General features: G+C 42.1%; 1 protein-coding gene across 3 annotated transcripts in view; it reads right to left on the bottom strand.

Annotated features, from left to right (window-relative positions):
• LOC308091241 (protein Wnt-7b) overlaps positions 1-19988 on the bottom strand; it is a 180180-nt gene that overhangs the window by 109450 nt on the left and 50742 nt on the right. For 2 of the 3 annotated variants that reach the window (XM_080436698.1, XM_080436697.1), the window contains exons 3-4: positions 15756-16027; positions 2031-4023 (exon numbers count right to left, since the gene is read on the bottom strand). In XM_080436698.1, coding sequence (XP_080292824.1) covers positions 3550-4023; positions 15756-16027 — 746 coding nt within the window. In that variant the 3' untranslated portion in view covers positions 2031-3549. Of the gene's footprint in view, positions 1-2030; positions 4024-15755; positions 16028-19988 lie in introns of those variants that run through there. The other variant, XR_013933686.1, reaches the window with a different exon arrangement.

Genomic DNA, 19988 nt, shown 5'->3' with positions numbered 1-19988 from the left:
ACCTCACTGTGGAAGCATGATGGATCAGAGGCTGAAGCGTTACCGGGCAGAATAGCACAAATATTACAACACAACTACAAGTGGTTATCATTACATAAAGTGCCACCATTGTATGTGCATTTTTGCACCCACACATTCTTAGCCCAATGCTAGCGTTATTGTGGCCCAGAGGGCTAAGAGCTGGCCCAGGGTTTATTTAGCTAATTTTCACGTGTCATCTATTAGCCAGGGCCAAGTACTTGAATGTTAGTGTTACACCTGAAAGGACATGGTTCATGGTACCACAGCAGAACACTGCTAGCTCTGCGGGGAAGGTCAATTATTAGACCACTTGAAGGGGAAACTTTGTTGATTTTGAACCTACAAACCCATTATTAGATCATATACAGTAGTGTGTGTGTGAAAAATACCCCCTATTTTCTTCTGTGTATTTCTCCCCCCATGTTTATGTTCTATGTCTATTAAAGGATTTCCATTCTAGAGACACATGAATGAGCCTCTATAGTCTTCCTGGGGATCCTGAACAAAGCAAATACAACACAGACGTGCAATTAAAAAGACAGATTAAAGTCAAATTAAAACCTCAAATGTTTGTCGTTTGATTGCGACCAATAGTGCTCAAACGACTCCTTTGTGATGTCATGAGTGTACAGTCGTGGGAGAAATACGCAGAAGACATAGGGTATTTTTTCCCGCCCCCACGATATATCTATACGATCTCCTCTCATCAGAACAAGGGGATTTAGGTACAAAATCGGTTACGTTTAAGAATGTGCCAGTGTGGAATATTAATAAACAAGGCATAAGGCTGTGCATCCACCAACGTGTTTTATTTTTTCTCTTTTTTCCCACCAGCTGAAAATAAAAGGCACTAACGGGTCGGTGACCAGTTAAAAGCATGGGACGTGCCACAGCTCAGCGCATATTAGATGCTCTGTGCCGTGTCACGCTGCTGGTGGTGTCTGTAGCACAGCATAAATCAGTGGTTCTCAAAACGTTTTGTTTTATTTCAAGGACCCCCAGTGGTGTGAAGTAAGTAACTAACTAAGTACATTTATTCAAGTACTGTACTTAAGTAAAATTTTGAGGGTGGTTGGAGGGCCATATTTCAGCGTGAACGTTTAACATTCAAATGATGTTCCAGCATGGACATATAATACAACGACAGACTGTAAAAGGTTTTGCACTTATTACTGACACATTTAATTTAACCTTTAGTCCAACTTCCACAAGTTGAATGTTTGGGGGCTATTTTTGTTTTATTTTATGATAAAAATCTAGACCTAAAATGAACTGAATCAAATGTGGATTTTTGCATATTTTCCTCAGTGGAAATATGTCCTTTATCCCTCTACCATTGGGTGTCACATTACTGCTCTGTGTGTATATGGAGTACAGTATGTGTGTAGTTGTTATTGGCGGCCCGTATCCATTCAGTTGTGGGAAAGCGCAGTTTTGCAGATGTTTTTTTTCAAAAAAAATGGATGAATCAATTTAGCACATGAATTTCAGAAGTGAGTCAAATGGGAGTTTTTATATTTTAATTCTCATACCGTAAGTTGTGTCTGAATAGAAAAGAAAAATCAGTGCAGCACTTTGACAACACGTCTCCAGCAACATATCAGTTTCAGGGGCAAACCACCTTTCATCCTTGTTTGGGTGACACAAGTTAAACAATTGTTTTTTTTTTTATAAATACAATTTCATAAACAACAAAAATAGCATTCTACAAGCTCACGTGTCGTGATGCAACACGTTGTGAGCAGTGGTGGAAAAAGTACTCAAATGTTTTACTTAAGTAAAAGTACCAATACTGCAATATAGAAATACTCTGTTACAAGTAAAAGTTCAGAATTCAAAATTTACTTAAGTAAAAGTACAAAAGTATTGGCATCAAAATATACTTAAAGTACCAAAAGTTAAAGTACTAAAATATTTGAAAATAGCAGATCTACAAGCTCACAACGCGTCGCATGGCGACGCGTTGTGAGCTTGTAGATCGGCTATTTTCAAATAGCTTATGTATAAAACAGGGCTAAAGTGGTTAATGTATGTTTTATAATGTAATAATTTATATCTGAAAAGTAACTAGTAACTAAAGTTTTCAAATAATTGTAGTGGAGTAAAAGTACAATATTTGCCTCTGAGATGTAGTGGAGTAGAAGGATAGAAGTAGAAGTATTGGATATTGGAAATACTCAAGTAAAGTACAAATACCTCAACATTTTACTTAGTTACTTTCCACCACTGGTTGTGAGCTTGTAGATTGGCTATACTTGTTATTTTTATGTTTTTAGGGCTTAAGTGGTTAATGAATTGAGGAAGGACCTCCGGTTAAAATAGGTTTCCTTGTTGCTACTGTCTATTTACTGAAAATGCCAAATGTATCCCAAACAGATGTGTCTGTTTGAGCGGCGTAAAGGACTGAAAACAAAAGCTACCGCTACAGTAAGGCTGAACCAAGACGATTTGAATGTTGAAGTACATTGTAATAATGATGATGAACTGTTGTCAACACACCAGTAGCAATGAAACCACTATATATTTTGCCTATTTTTCTTTCTTTCTTTTTTTCTTCTTTTTTTTTTAGAAAAGGGGGTTTGTTTTGGGGGGCAGCATTTTCTATAACACACACATCTTTCAGTCAGTTTCTAAAAAGTATTTTTTCGTTTTCTTACACTTAGTACAAAAAAAGACATCTCTACCCGTTAGTGCTTTGTTTTTTAAGATACTATAACATAAATAAACAATTTATTTTCAGTGTTCAAACAGACAGTTCCAGTGTGACTGGAAAGCTAACATGCTCCACCATTATTCCAGTTGGCAGCAGAGGGCCTTATAGCGAACAGAACTCTCCACTCAGCTTTTGGCGTGCCCCCCCCCCCAAGGGGAGCACCATACAAAGTGTTCTTCATTTCTAACAGACTTCCAAACATAGGACCTGGCCAATGTGAGGGAGGGTCAAACACTCACTTCTGTCTCCCGCCCCCCCCCACACCACTTTAGTGGAAATAAGACAAAGCTTTTTAAAGTTTTTACTCTCTCACTCTCTCTCTCTCCATCGGCCCCTCAACAGTCTGTCATTTTGACCACCTCACAGGTCCATGTCTTTTCTTTTTCCATGCAAGAGTCTCTTGCGACATAAAGAACTACAATTCCCAGAGTGCAAAGCACAGTTCCCCATCGAGGGCACCATACGTTTTGTTTTCCTTGTAGTCCCAACTTCACCACGAATGCGTCAGTACGTCGTGAGCACACGTCTCTTGTGGGTCGGTAAAGTTCTGGGGTATTTATCTACTGATATTTAGCCTTTTTTTTCTCCTTTCCGTACTTTCTCAAAAGCAAATATAGATTCTTGATGTGCAAAACAATGCCACGAAGAGCCCGATAGTGTAAATTCCATTCCTTTGCTTTTCAAAAACCTTCTCACCGTTCCAGGAGACAAAGGATTTTGATTCGCTCCGTCTTGGGGGGTCGTTCCTCGTTACTGATAAAGTCCCTTGGTTCCCGCATTATCCCAAGGTTCTCCAAGTCGTCCTCGCTTTTATTTTATTTGCAGGTAAACACCTCCGTCCGCTCGCTGCACGTGTTGCACTTGACGAAGCAGCACCACTGGAACTTACAGTTGCACTGCCACACCTTGGTGTACTGGTGCGTGTTGTAGCCGCGGCCGCAGCACATGAGGTCGCAGCCGTCCGTGTGCAGCGAGGTGCGGTTGCAGAGGCGCCCCTGGGTGCCCACGCTCCCCGTGGTGGTGTCCTCCTCGCAGTAGTTGGGCGACTTCTCGATGTAGACGAGGTCCATCTCCATGGGCTTGCGGTACGTCTGCTTCACCTTGAGGTGGGTGGGCTGCCGCAGGCGGCTGGCGCGGACCACCTCCACGTGCACGGCCTCGTTGTACTTGTCCTTCAGCACGTAGCCGATCTCGCGGAACTTGGGGAGCGTGGTCCAGCACGTCTTGGTGGTGCAGGAGCCCGAGACACCGTGGCACTTGCATTCCAGTTTCATCCTCTCTTCTAGGACCTGTGTGGGAGGAGAGAGAGGGGGACGAGAGAGGCATGGCTTTAGCAGGGCTGTCACGATTACAAATTGAAGTTGACCATTAATTGGCACACTAATAAGTGCAATTAACGATTTGTTTTGGCATTGAACATTGGAACATATACTGTTTGGCTCGTAATAAAAAAATGCAAAGGGCAGATATGACAAATAACTGAAATATATTAATACATTATTATATATATAAAAAATGTAAATAAATCGGAAATAGCTGATCTACAAGCTTACAACGCGTCACTTTGTGACGCGTTGTAAGCTTGTAGATCAGCTATTTCAGCTTTATTTATTTTTTCAACATGGAAATGATTATGACTATTATGACAAAATCATTGCGATTATCTCAAATAATTGCAATTAGACGATTATGTAATAATTGTGACAGGCCTAGGCTTTATAGACGGAACAAATCGACAAACGAGAGCATGCACTGTAAAAGGGCTGTCGGCCCCAAGAACGCTGTCAGCCCCATGTGCTGTAGTAACTCCATACCATAACTATAATGTGCCAGTAACGGCAGGTATCGTTGAGGTAAATGTGTGAGTGACTGAAAATTTATTGACAATTCTTAAAAAGTGCACAGTGCAACAATTTTCAAAAGGTCAACGTGGATTTAAAAAAAAACGTCTTGTTTCCATTGTGGTCCACTGTCTGACAACCAATCAAAATCTATCCAAATAACAGAAGGACCCCCAAAATTATGTATTTCACCACGGACCCCCATTGTCATAATATTTTGTTCCAGGGACCCCCCAGAAGCAAAGATTTGAGTTACAAATGTTCGCTTTAAAAATATATATTCAAAGATTTGCACAAATTGGCATGATTTTAAAAAAAAATAGCAGATCTACAAGCTCATAGCGCGGCACTCGGGCCGCCCTATGAGCTTGTATATCTACTATTTTTTAATAGCCAAAGAAATCTAAAATGACAGAGATACTTTCCCGGTCTTAATGGGGAATGATTTAACTGTTTGATTTGATTTGATCAGTGGTGAAAGAAGTACTTTTTATTTTGTTTTGTTTTAAGTCAGTGATTGTAAAACATTTTCATGCCAAGGGACAAACAAATTGATATGTATTTGGCCACGGACCCCCATCTGAAAAGGTGTTGTGCCAGGTAGGGACCCCCATAAGAGAAGATTTGTGTTGTAAACATAGATAGTACAGAATTCTACAACTGTGGGCGTTGTCACATTCTAATACAGCCGGAATACCCAATATCAGCACCGGCCTCGGTGGCTTGCCTCGTTAATCACTAAACTCCCAACCCACACCTCCAGGGTTTGACTCCCACTATCGACAATACTTTTTCCAACAACCGCGGACTACTTTTTTCACACCGATAAAGTATAGTTTTAGACCGCGACGGAGGGGCGCAGTCTCAAGCGAACTTGAGCCACGAGAAGCACCACTGAGCGCGAGTTGCCGTGCTGAACGTTGCGAAGTTCGCTTGAGCCTACTCAGCCCCGTCCGAGTTATGTACCGATAGGCACAGAATCGTAAATTATCGCCCCCCCTCAGGCAATGCCAGCGTCGAGCATTATTTTCCACCACGGAGTACTGTCCTCCTGGAATGTCAGGCTCTCTCCCCCCCGGCCCCCTGCTACTGAGAGCGGGGGGGGAGAATGCTGGTCGTGTCTAATACTGTATTAGGCGGAGAGAGAGAAACCTGATGTCATTCTCACCACATTGTCTTCATAATCGGAAAATCCATTTTCGCTGCGGAACTCCCCTGAACCCCTGGGGGGGTCCCCAGACGAACCCCTACTTTGAGAAGCACTGTTTGAGATCACCGATCAGGCCAACAGAGAGACACTAACTTACACGGTCACAATGGATTCCGTGACTGAACTCGGGGGGCATGTAACAGGAACACCCAGTGAATCATTTGATCCCTTTCATGTGCGGAAGGCCTGCGTCTGACAAGTGATCTTTAAGAGGGGAATCCGGTCACATCGGACTAATTGGTAACAGAGCGGAGACTTTTGATGGACACGCTTTAAGTAAATGTTTCCATGCGTCCGTCAGAAGGAACCCGGGTTCCTTTACCCAGGCATTCGTTGCGGTTTTGCTCCATACATTTGGGGGGGGTTCTCCTTTTTGAATCAACATCCGAGACGTAGATTGTCAGTTGACCCTGGCCTTTATGTTACTTAGAGAGAGGGGTGGGGGGGGGGGACTCATGTTTTTTCAATCAAAATGTCCCCAAATGGAGGACCCCCTCCTGACCACAGAATGCATGGATGCTAAGGTTCCATTTGTAAAACAGAAAAAAACTAAAAACAGAGAGGGGGGCTTAACCACTCTTAAGCTATACTTCTCTGTAATACAAATGGTGAAAATAGCCCCAATGTAAGCCTTTAGATCTACTATGTTTTATTTTCCCCCCTTTTTTATATTGCCCAAAAATAGGGACAACAATGGTGCGTAACACTAATTTTCAATTAAAATGGTGATATTATTTTACATAAATATCAAACATATCAGATAAGTCTACATTTACCAAAAAGGAAATGCATGTTATGAATTCAGTCTGACCATAGAAGCAGGGGATAAAACATATCCCTATCGGACATAAAAATGAATGACCAGGTGGGGGGGATATCAAAAGCAGGGGCATAGACCCCCTCCCCCCCATCCCCCCCCCCCCCCAAGCAAATCTAACCCTGCTAATGAGCAACTGTGTATGTTATTTATTTATTTGGTTTCTTCTGTCTGATAGAAATGATGACTAGTAGCGCTTGACGAGGCCAGCTGCCAGGAAAGAAAGCTTCACTGGAAAAATGCCCTGTGCCAACCAAAAAACTGTACATTTCATGCAACAAGTACACAGCAATGTCTGCGACTTTCCTTTAATTGGGTTAACCCTTTAAGGCCGGGAAACGCATCTGTGTGTCATTTTATGATTTCTTTGGGCTATTAAAAAATAGCAGATATACAAGCTCATAGCACGAAAAATCGTAAAAACTTGAACATTTGTGCAAATCTTTGAATATGTATTTTTTTTTCAAAGCAAACATTTTTAACTCTGTTACAACTTCTGGGGGTCCCTGGAACAAAATGTTTTTAGATGGGGGTCCACGGCCAAATACACCATTTTGGGTGGTCCTTGACATGAAAAAGTTTGGGAACCACTGATATTATTGCAACATAAGTTTAAAAAAAAAACATTTAGGATTTAGAAGACATTTGTAGAATCCCCAGAAGCAAAGATCTGAGTTAAAAATGTTCGCTTTAAAAAACATAGATATTCAAAGATTTGCACAAATGTTCACGATTTTTCAAAATGAATAGCAGATCTACAAGCTGCGGCACTCGTAGATCAGCTTGTAGATCTGCTATTTTTGAATAGCCAAATAAATCAAAAAAATGACACAGATGCGTTCCCGGTCTAAAGGGGTTAAGGGAGTCATGTACGGGCCATTAAGAGAGGTGTTAATGTGGCCCATTCTAACCCCATCCCCCACTTTCCTCTGTTCCTCTGCCCACCAAAATAGTTAAAACACATAAAACGGAGGATATCGTTGTATTTTTGAGGTTTTTGAGTTTTTCCTCCCACGGTATACAGGGGATTGCCTCAGTCTTTGACACTTTAATGTTTGTGGACACTGCTACAATATTTCCCAGATGCCCCGGGGGGATTTAGGCGGCTCAGGGTAGAGGTTTGCCCTTACGACTGGAGATGGAAGACGCAAAGTTAAAAGACCCAGCGGAGCTAATTGGACTATAAGATTAAGACTTTCTTTAGCAAGATTAAATATGTACATAATGAGTGCTTTGCCTGTACCAGTGGTTCTCAACCAGTGGTCCGGGGACCACCAGTGGTCCGGGGACCACCAGTGGTCCTTGAGGGGGTTCCATGGGGTCCCCAGCTAAATGATAGATATTTAGGAACCAAATGGGCCCTTATCATAAGGGTCTTATGTGCCTGTAACTCAGAGTTAAATTAACATAGATTTTACAATATAAATTGGGGTCCCAGAGATAGAAATGCCATTAAATGGGGGTCCGTAGCCTAATGCATGTCAAACTGGGGGTCCTTGAATTTAAAATGGTTGAGAATCACTGCTAGAACCGTAAAACTCTTCTCTTATGGGGGTCCCTGGTATATCTTTTCAAATGGGGGTCCGCAGGCTAATAAGTGTCAATTTGGGGGTCCTTGACATGACAATGGTTGAAAACCACTGCATTATAACAATGTGATGTTGTTGTGAAGGCCTTTGTTTTTTTTAGAGTAACATAAAGTACGCTACAATGGCATTCATCAAACTCATGGTCTCTTCAGTCTCTTTTAGACTCTACTGGTCCAGATGTAAATAGTTAATGGTGGACTCTCTGTTGTGGAGTGTAGTTTGATATCGTCTCTGTCGGGTGGAAACCTCATAGGCCTATGTCCAAAACTGTGACTTTTCACCGTTCAAATTCAAAAGTATCAAAAGTAGCAGATCTACAAGCTCAAAGCTTTGGGCTTGTCGATCTGCTACTTTTGATACTTTTGTGTGACGATGTAGTGTGATCAATTTGGTTCCTATAATCTGGGGACCCCCTCATTGATAAATGGGGGGACCTCCTGATTGATTGAGTCACAGAACCCTAAAGGTCCTGTTGGTCACTAACTATCAACATGGGGACCCCCTGGAACCCCAACAAGGGGTCCCCATATTGAGTGCAAGTTAGTGCAATTCAGACCAACTGTAACGGTATATGGTTATTATACGCGATGGATATTTATTTTCCCCTCGTACATCGATGTGTGTTTTGGGAAGTTAGAGAGAATGACAGAATAAGATTCTTTACCAGTAACTGCATTTCTTTTCTCCCCTGCATGTCCCCTGACATATAGCCGCTGGCACCAGTCAACCCTGTTAGAATTTCACATATGCACGCTCTGGTCCACTTCACTGAAGTCCGTCACTCTGCACTCTCTGCTAGTGTTTGACCCTCAGAATGTAAATGCTGCCTTCCTGCGGCCTAAATGTGCTGAACTAACACGGGCTCGGTGGCTTAGGAAACATCGTTTCCTAGAAGTGTTGGACGCGGTACCGTGCCGTTGTTCTATTAACCCTTTAAGACCGGGAACGCATCTGTGTCATTTTAAGATTTCTTTGGGCTATTCAAAAAATTGCAGATATACAAGCTCATACCGAGTGCCGCGCTATGAGCTTGTAGATCTGCTATTTTTGAAAAATCGTGAACATTTGTTCAAATCGTTATGTATATATTATATATATGTTTTTTTATATATATATTTTAACTCAAATCTTTGCTTCTTTTGAAAAAACTTTGGACCCCCAAAATTATATGTATTTGGCCGCGGACCCCCCCATCTCAAAATTATGTTCCAGGGACCCACCCTCCAGAAGCAAAGATTTGAGTTAAAAATGTTCGCTTTAGAAATATATATATTCAAAGATGTGCACACACGATTTTTCCAAAAATAGTAGATCTACAAGCTCATAGCGCGGCACTCAGTGCCGCGCTATGAGCTTGTATATCTGCTATTTTTGAATAGCCAAAGAAATCTGAAAATGACACACAGATGCGTTCCCGGTCTTAATGGGTTAACACAATATTAATGTGGCACTCAAAAGAATTCAACCCCCAAAAAAAAGTCTCCTGTGATACAACCACACATCCGTTTCCACTTAATAAGCCCCCCGCCCCCCCCCCATCCAAAACAAAGGGCGGTATTCAGTCACCATGTGCTCGAAAACTCTGTTAGACGTTCATAAACCCGAACGTTCAATTCAAATAAATAACGTCCTCTTCACTAAAAAAAAAAAAAAAAAGGAAATCGTCATCTCCCATGTATATGGGCGTATATGGGCGTGCTGAAGTGAAAACAAACCCTTTTTTTTGGGGTGTGATGCTGACCTTAAAGCCTTTCTAAAGAACACAAGGCTCTTATAGAGCTCCATGCCAACATCTGTTCCCTAAAGGAACATGTCAGCGGCATGCCACACATGGTGCAAACACTGTGGTTTGGACTTTTATTTGCAGGCCCCAGTTAATCAGACGACCATCTTTCTGTTGATGACTGTTATCTAGTCTGGTGGTTCTCAAACTTGTTTGGCTCACGGAGAAATCGTATCATAAGAAGACGGTGCACTTTTGAACATATTGAAAGATGATATGGTTCGAATTTTTGCCGGTGCATTGTTCCAATCAGAGGAGGCTTTAAACGGCCTTTAAAAAGGCTTTCTTGCCTAATGATTTGGAGACTGATCATTACGTGTCGCATCGCGACGGGTTGTGAGCTTGTAGATCTGCTATTTTCAAACATTTTAATACTTTTACTTTTGGTACTGTAAGTACATTATGATACCAATACCTTTGTACTTTTACTCAAGTAAATTTAGAATTCTGGACATTTACTTATAACAGAGTTCTGCTACATTGCGGTATTGATACTTGTACTTTAACATTTGAGTACTTTTCCCACCACTGAACCAGTGACACTGTCTTCTCATTGTGGGAGAGAGCAACTGAAGATTTTCATACATTGTACAGTGATGAGTTGTAAAAGGACAACCTAGGATACATTTTGCAAAGTCTGACAGTATTAAGACAAAGGTCAGATTGGTTTTGGGCTTGATACACGATACATCGGCATAATGACAGAGAATGTAAAATAGTTTCTAGAACGATAGAGAACACCAATCCTGAGGTTAAATGTTCTTATAATGTGATCGATATGACATTTAAATGACCGTTCGGCATCAAGCTACAGGCCCAAGTATGTGGCATGCTCAACTCTTTTCTCTTTATTCAAATTCCAAAACAGCAAAAGTAGCAGATCTACAAGCTCTTCGCGCCGCGTTTAGAGCTTGTAGATCTGCTACTTTTGATGCTTTTGTGTGATGCTGTAGTATGATCAAGCAGGGCGTTAGTTTACGAAAAGAAACACCAAAAGTTATAATAATTATGGAGATAAGAGGTTTCTGCCCGACAACAACGATATATTTTTCACATCTCCAAATAATATTAGAATCAGACCTTTTGAAAAAAAATCCTAATCCCCAGAAAGAGGTGCCAGTTCTGGCTTGGAACAGGACAACATGGCACGCTAACGTTGGCATACAGGCCCCTATCTGTGTGTGTGTGTGTGTGTGTGTGTGTGTGTGTGTGTGCAACCCGATCTCCAGAGATTACCGTAACATTGCACGGAACGAGTGCACTTCATTCCGTGGATAGCCGCCTCGGAACTCCCGAATTGCGTGCATATGTACGGCGCTCCCTTTGTGACAAAACCATTTCGGAGGCGTGCAGTCACAGGCGAACTGTCACCCCGTGAAGGACCACCGAGGGAGCTAAGGCGACCGAGTTGCCGTCCTGAACGGTGGGACGTTCGCCTGTGCCTACTCAGCGCCGTTTGAGTTATGTACCGATAGGCACATAATCGTATTTTTTTTTGTGGGGACTGCTCTGCTTCCGGGTTTTTCCGGGTTGCGACTGGTTACGCCCACCGTGGGACTCGCCGTACATATGCACGCAATTCGGGAGTTCCGAGGCGGCTATCCACGGAATGAAGTGCACTCGTTCCGTGCAATGTTACGGTAATCTCTGGAGATCAGGCTGGTGTGTGTGTGTGTGTGTGTGTGTGTGTGTGTGTGTGTGTGTGTGTGTGTGCGTGTGCGTGTGCGTGTGCATGTGCATGTGCGTGCGTGCGTGTGCGCGTGCGTGTGTGTGTGCGTGTTAACACCATTGCGGTTCCGCTTTCACACTTTGAGTGGACGCAGTCGAATGGCAGCGACATGTTTTGGTACGGCGTGGGGAGAACTGCAATAATATCCTGTTCCTGGACTTGACACCCTTCATAATTCCATGAACAGAACCAGAGGGGTCGTGGGGGGCAGCAGTGGGTGGGGGCGGTTCTGGGGGGCAGCAGGGGGTGGCAAACATCCCCTTTACTGGCAAAGGCCACATTTTCCCCAGTGCACCATGGGTTATTAATTAGCAGTGGTGGAAAAAGTACTCAAATGTTTTACTTGAGTAAAAGTATCAATACTACAATGTAGAAGTACTCTGTTACAAGTAAAAGTCCGGAATTCAAATTTTACTTGAGTAAATAAAAGTATTGGTATCAAAATGTACAAAATGTGGCAAACCCCCCCTTTACTGGCAAAGGCCACGTTTTCCCAGTGCACCGCACCATGGGTTATTAATAATTAGATCCATTTGTCACCAAAAGTTCATCTCTTCTCTTCTTGTCACGCCTCTCTCTTCCTTCGCTGTCAACCATCATGAAATTTCAGTTGACGATTAATTGTCATAGACTAGTTGTTACGATTATTTATATAATTGTGTCTTGGGGAATTGAGCATTGGAACACATAAATAAAAATAACATATTTGTTTTGCCTTTTAGGGCTTTGTAAACAAAAAGTGCAGACATGCTAATAAATAACTACGTTCTACAAAGCCTTTACTGGAAATGACCGGCAATGACTGGTATCAATAATCAAAAAAAAAAAAGGTAATAATAATGTACAAAACTATGGGCATATTTAGTCATTTAATACTTTCAAAACGATACAAGAAATTGGTGGAAATAGCCGATCTACGCGCACGCTCACGACGCGTCCCATCGTGACACGTTGTGAGCTTGTAAATCTTCCATTTCCACAATTTTTTCAAAAGGTGTGTAAATGTATTTAAATAAAGATGAATGGTAACGATTCTGATGATTATGCAAAATCATCGCGATTATCTCATATAATTGCTATGAGGCGATTATGTAATAATTGTCCCAGGCCTACCTCTCTCTCTCTCTCTCTCTCTCTCTCTCTCTCTCTCTCTCTCTCTCTCTCTCTCTCTCTCTCTCTCTCTCTCTCTCTCCTCTCTCTCTCTCTCTCTCTCTCTCTCTCTCTCAAACTCCCTCTCTTGCTGGCCTGCCGACATGCTCACTCAACCCTACTGACCCAGAATGCACCTGGTCTTCAACCTCCCTAAAGCACTGGTTCTCGAAGACCCCCAGGGGTCCTTGGGGGGTACCAGGGGGGGGTCCCCAGCAAAATGAGTTAATATAGCGTTTTATCATTGTAACGCCCAAACCACACCTATGCATAATGTAACAGGTAGCACAGGTGTTTTAGGGATAAGGCTGGTGTCTGAAGATAGTAACTTTTTGCACGGGATGCAAAAAGTTACTATCTTTAGCTTGCAATGCTAAATCCCCAAATAGTGGGTATAGAAACTTCGGCCGAAAATAGGGCCCTAACCCTTTTACCCATGTGGCTGGTTAAGTCCAGCCCTACAGTAATAATAGACATTAACGTTATTTTAGGATTGAAGGGTATTAGAATGAGTCAAACTAGCAATAGAATGCATCTTCTATAAACCCTAATGGTCTCAGATATTTCATAAAAGCAACAGTTAACCCATTCAATCCGGGAACGCATACTGTGTCATTTTAGATTTTTAGCTATAACCCTTATTTTATACTTTGGCTATTCAAAAATAGCAGATCTATAAGCTCATAGCACGAGTGCCGTGCTATGAGCTTGTAGATCTGCTATTTTATTTTATCATGAACATTTGTGAAAATCTTTGAATATATATATATATATATATATATATATATATATATATATATATATATATATATATATATATATATATATATGCAATATTCAATGTTTTTAAAGCACTTTTTTTTTACTCAAATCTTTGCTTCTGGGGATTCTACAAATGTCTTATTGAAAAAAGGTACAGTATGTTGCTGTGGTTCTCAAACTTTTTTCATGTCAAGGACCCCCAAAATGATTCATTTGTGAGCGGACCCCCCCCCCAATCTCAAAATATGTTGTTCCAGGAACCCCCAGAAGCAAAGTTTTGAGTTAAAAATCTATATGTATATTCAAAGATTTGCACACATTTTCACTAATTTCTTTCAAAAAATAGCCAAATAAATCTAAAGTAACACAGATGCGTTCCCGGATTTAATGGGTTAAAGTCCTCCTTTCACACAGTTTCAAAGATCTCACAGCGTGGGACTTGCATGGCCTTTCAGTCATGAGATTTCAATTTAGCTGTAATCAGCGAGATCATCTAAAACAGGGCCGCCAGTCCCTCCCTTCATGTTGACACCCAGGCCAACGCTCCCCAGCGTCTGTTTTCCTTTTCATGTTTGGGTTTTGTTGACGAGGCTCCATGCAATCTGCTCTGATGTTAGACATTGTAAGTCACTCTTAGCCCGTTCAATCCGTGAACGCATCTGTGTCACTTTTAGATTTATTTGGCTATTAAGAAATAGCAGATCTACAAGCTAGTAGATCTGCAAATCTTTGAATATATATATATATTTTTAAGCGATTTTTTTTTAACAAAAATCTTTGCTTCTGGGGGATTCTACAAATGTCTTCTAAATCCTAACAGTTGTTATTTTTATTGTTTTTATATATCAGTGGTTCTCAAACTTTTTCATGTCAAGGACCCCCAAAATTATATTATGTATTTGGTCGCGCCCCCCATCTCAAAATATTTTGTTCCAGGGACCCCCTCCAGAAGCAAAGATTTGAGTTACAAATGTTCACTTTAAAAAATATATATTCAAAGATTTGCACACATTTTCAAGATTTTTCAAAAATAGCAGATCAACAAGCTTGTATATCTGCTATTTTTGAATAGCCCTAAGAAATCATAAAATGATACGGATGCGTTCCCGGCCTGAACGGGTTAGATAAGCGTGTCTGATAAATGTACAAATGTAAATGATCTCTCCATGTCACTAACATTAATCTTCCGCTCCGGGGATGACGAAGAGCAGACAAACACGTCCGCGGTGACGTTGCCAACGCACGACGCCTTTTCGGGGGGGGATGAAAAGGACACCCCGCTAGGATGGAAATAAAATCTGCTAACGCGGTGATCAATCAGGCAGTGATTCAGCCACCCCTACTAGGACCCTCAGGAGACCACATGCGTGTGAGAGCATCTCGAGACACTTTGCATTTGCATATCGTTAATGTCCCCCACAACGCAGAGACGCACATACACGCACACGCACGCACACGCACACACACACACACACACACACACACACACACACACACACACACACACACACACACACACACACACACACACACAAGTGTGTTCTCAAGTGTGACATAGTTGTCACAGCAGTGGTTATCACATATCGTCTCTGTCAGGTGGAATACCTCATATGTCCAAAACTGTTACTTTTCAGCATTCAAATTCAAAAGCATCAAAAGTAGCAGATCTACAAGCTCGAAGCTTTTTCGAGCTTGTAGATCTGCTACTTTTGATGCTTTTGTGTGACGCTGTAGTATGATCAAGTAAGGCGTTAATTTACGAAAAAACACAAAAGTTAGAATATGGAGATAAGAGGTTTCTGCCCGACAGTAACGATTCATTACTCAAACACAATAAGGAACATTAATACCAAAGAACGCAACGAATGATGAAAAGGGAGGGACATGTCTGGCATCACACAGACTCAACCACTTTCAACTTGAAATTAATATCTGCAACTCAAGTTTTGAAATTATTGTAGTGGAGTAAAAGTACAATATTTGCCTCTGAGATGCAGTGGAGTAGAAGTAAAAGAACTGAAAACTGGAAATACTCCAGTAAAGTAAAAAAAATACCAACAAATTTTACTTAAGTACAGTACTTGAGTAAATGTACTTAGTTACTTTACACCACCATAATTGTCGGTCGTGTGTTTTTTTACCTTCCTCCCCGCCTCGTTGTTGTGCAGGTTCATCAGGCGCCGCGGCGTCTTCTTGATCTCGCGGGCGTCCACGAAGCGCTTGGAGAACTCGATGCCGTACTTGATGTCGGCCGAGCAGCCGCCCCACTTCCAGCCCTCCTCCTGGTTGTAGTAGCCCTGCTTCTCGCGGTCGCAGCCGCACTGCGACAGGTTGCCCTGGCTGCACGCCGCCGTGATCGCGTGGGCCACGCCCGCCGCCGTGATGGCATAGGTGAACGCCGCTTCCCGGCTGCCTGGAGGAGAGGTACAGAGAGAGGGTTCAGGAATACTGCTAGTGTGGTTATGGACAGTTATAGAGCTGGCTGGGTGATGGCTTGTCGGGCAGAAACCTCTTATCTCAATATTCTAACTTTGTGGGGTTTTTTCGTAAATTAACGCCCTACTACTTGATCATACTACAGCGTCACACAAAAGCATCAAAAGTAGAAGATCTACAAGACGTGTTTTAATTGAGCCTGTCGATCTCCTACTTTGCCACATTTGAATCCTGAAAAATACCTCAATATCAATATAGTTTTTTGTTTCGTTTTTTCAATAGAAAAATTACCAGATGTACAATTTTGATAGACAAGTTTATCTCTCTCTCTCTCTCTCTCTCTCTCTCTCTCTCTCTCTCTCGCTCTCTCTCTTGACAAAGACAAGTAATGGAGACAGGGATCTTTTACAGTTTAACAATAAACATTATTGTCCAAAATGACATCAGTGCACTGAAACAGTAAACTGGGAATTGAATTATTATTTATTTAATCCTTTATTTAACCAGCATAAATCACATTGAGATTTACATCTATGTTTCAAGTGTCAGAAAAGCTCTGCTTCAGACTCATACAGACACTCATACGAACATTCACACCTGGACTGGGAGCTGACCAGTACAACCACAGCCTTCTACTGTTGTACTGGGAGCTGACCAGTACAACCACAGTCTTATACTGTTGTACTGGGAGCTGACCAGTACAACCACAGTCTTATACTGTTGTACTGGGAGCTGACCAGTACAACCACAGCCTTCTACTGTTGTACTGGGAGCTGACCAGTACAACCACAGCCTTCTACTGTTGTACTGGGAGCTGACCAGTACAACCACAGTCTTATACTGTTGTACTGGGAGCTGACCGGTACAACCACAGTCTGATACTGTTGTACTGGGAGCTGACCGGTACAACCAGAGTCTAATACTGTTGGCCACTGGAGCAGATGTATTTATTATTTAATCATTATAAATAAATATAAAATAAAACAAAATAGAACAATTTGTAAAGCATCTTTTACTGCATTATTTTCTGTAAAAAAAGGTTTTCATATCGCTATTGCATAAGGCAAAATACAGTGCATGCCATTACCAATACTGATAGATCTGTGACAGAACGACGTCTTGAAAGTGACACAAAAATCTCAAATCCACTCATCCAGATGAAATACATCAGCACCACATCTTCCAGCCAGCCCTGTGCTCTCCTTTGATCGCTGTCCTACACCTTGGTAGTAATGAGGTCTATGTTCTGATCAGCTGTGTCCCTGGGCCCATATGGTAGCCACACATGCACTGTTACAATTTACAATTTAGGCATTTATCAGACTCTTTTAACCAGAGTGACTTACAATAAGCAAGGTAAACGCACGCACGCACGCACGCACGCACGCACGCACGCACGCACGCACGCACGCACGCACGCACGCACGCACGCACGCTAGGGCTTTCACCAACTAGTCGACTAGTCGACTAGTATAACCACTAGTCGACCTTGTTGGTACTAGTCGAATAGTTGAAAAAAAAAAGTTTTTGTTTTAATGCCATAGTAATGGCCCATCTTACTATTATTATTATCCTCCTGACTTTATTTTTTATCAAAAGGGGGTCAAAAGTATGCCCAATAAAAGCCTATTATTGGGCAATGGGGATCCTTGGAGACGCTGCTGTGCTGCTGTGCCAGAAGCGCTTCCCTTAAAACGGCATAAAAATAAGGGCAGGAGGATACTAATAATAGTAATATAGTAGTAGGATGGCATTAAAACAATGCCCACCCTAAAAAAAATTTTTTTTTGTAATATATTTTCTTTAATGTAAATTTCGACTAGTCGACTAGTCGACTACCACTGGGTCAAATTAGTCAACCTGTAAAAATCTCTAGTCGTGAAAGCCCTAACGCACGCACGCACGCACGCACGCACACACGCACGCACGCACGCACACACACACACACACACACACACACACACACACACACACACATACACACACACACACACACACACACACACACACAAATGCAGAGAGAAATGCAGAGAGACAGTGTAGTGCCCCAGTAAACTATAGGATCTCGAGTAAACCAAGAACCTACAAGAATCTACAAGCTCTTATATCTTGCTTGTATATCTGCCAATTAAAAAAATTATTGAAAAATATCTAAAATAAATATCGGACATTTTTGAATAATTTAGAATTTTTAACACAAATCTTCTCTTCTGGTCCCTGCATGGCACAGAAGATTTTCAGATGGGTGTCCGCGGGCCAAATACAATACATTTAAATACATTCAATTTGGGGGTCCTTGACATGAAGAAGTTTGAGAACGACTGGTCTAAATAATAACCAAAATGTTAACATTGTGGTCAATGTGGCGTTGGGAGGTGTGTGGGGCTGTATACACACTGCATCCCTGGGTCCAGACGGCCAGCACACAGTACAGTGTGTGGAACTACACTCTGCATCCCTGTGTCCAGACGGTCAGCACACAGTACAGTGTGTGTGGGACTACACTCTGCATCCCTGTGTCCAGACGGCCAGCACAAAGTGCAGTCTATAGCCAGATTCCAAACCCGAAAATCTCGGCCACTCGCTCACTCCCACTCGGTCACTCCGACTCCAAACCGGATGTGCTAAATTCCAATTACTCAGTTGCTTCTTGGAGGAGGCGAGTGGAGTCGAGTGGAGGAGCCGAGGAGGCTCTCTACTTCCGCATTTAGCGAGTGTACATCAAGTGTAGGCTCGACGACTCTCCACAGCTCCTCCGCGGCAGACTTCCGCATCACGTGTACACTTTTTTTTTGTTTTTTCCCTTCTCCCGTGACGTATACATGGTCCTCCTCCACATGTGGCCACACAAACAATGCTTGAAACCCGAAACCATGCCCTGAAAACACCGGCTGCCCCCCACCCCCCCCCTTCGCCCCCGCCAATCACTAGTTGCGCATCTCACACACACACACACACACACACACACACACACACACACACACACACACACACACAGTGTAAATTGACTGAAAAGACGCAACAATACGATATAAAGTATAATACAATTAGCCTATATACATTGTATATTGTGCACACTTATTCTGTCTAAAGCTGATAGTTCATTTCTCTCCTTGCGTCATGCCTCAATGCAGTGCATGGACTACTATAAATTACTGTGACAAAGATTATGTTTAAAATAATGTATTGTATTTATATATAGACTGAATATAGAAGAGGACACTTTACGCTTTAACTATAGCCGTATTCATTCAATTATGAACCGATTCTTAAAATTTAAAATTCTCTATTAGCTGTGAAGTGTCTTCTTTCATGTCTATCAGTCATGATTTATTTCGCTATCAAACAATATCAAGCAAAATCACAAAATCGTCTGAGTTTTTTTCTTTTTTCTTCGTCCCAGAAGTGGGAGGGATATCACCCAAACTCTCAAAACCCCGGACATTTGAAGGATTTTATAAAACCCCCCCAGACAGCCCCCCAAAAGAGGACATGTCCGGGGAAAAGAGGACGTATGGCCACCCTGCATGAATGATGTAATTCAGAGTCAGACATACTCTGTAATATACGGTGGCTGTTATAAGCAGCAGTGCCGTGCGGGACTGCTGCGGGGGGTGGGGGGTCTGGGGACTGTATAAGAGCAAAAAGAGGAACGGGTCAGGATTTAATTCATAAATGTTTAATCATCCTGGCGCTTCGTTCACTATTTCAGGAATGAATGGCTTTGCACAAAATGTTAACTATAAAGATAACAATGTGGCCATCCACATTGATGAATTGTCTATTCTTATATTCTGTATTATTCTATACCTGCATATTATTCTATGCATATTTTCATCCACGGCTCTGGTCCAGCTGTTTGAGACGTCATAAGTGATCGCGGAATTTTCCGTCGCTTTGAAATGACGGACCCAGTGCAGTCCGATCCTTTGACGGCA

The sequence above is a fragment of the Gymnoscopelus braueri genome, assembly GCF_963280865.1.
Source record: "Gymnoscopelus braueri genome assembly, chromosome: 9".
Taxonomy (NCBI): domain Eukaryota; kingdom Metazoa; phylum Chordata; class Actinopteri; order Myctophiformes; family Myctophidae; genus Gymnoscopelus; species Gymnoscopelus braueri.
Note: the sequence above shows the minus strand (reverse complement) of the source record. Positions and strands in the feature narration are given on the sequence as shown.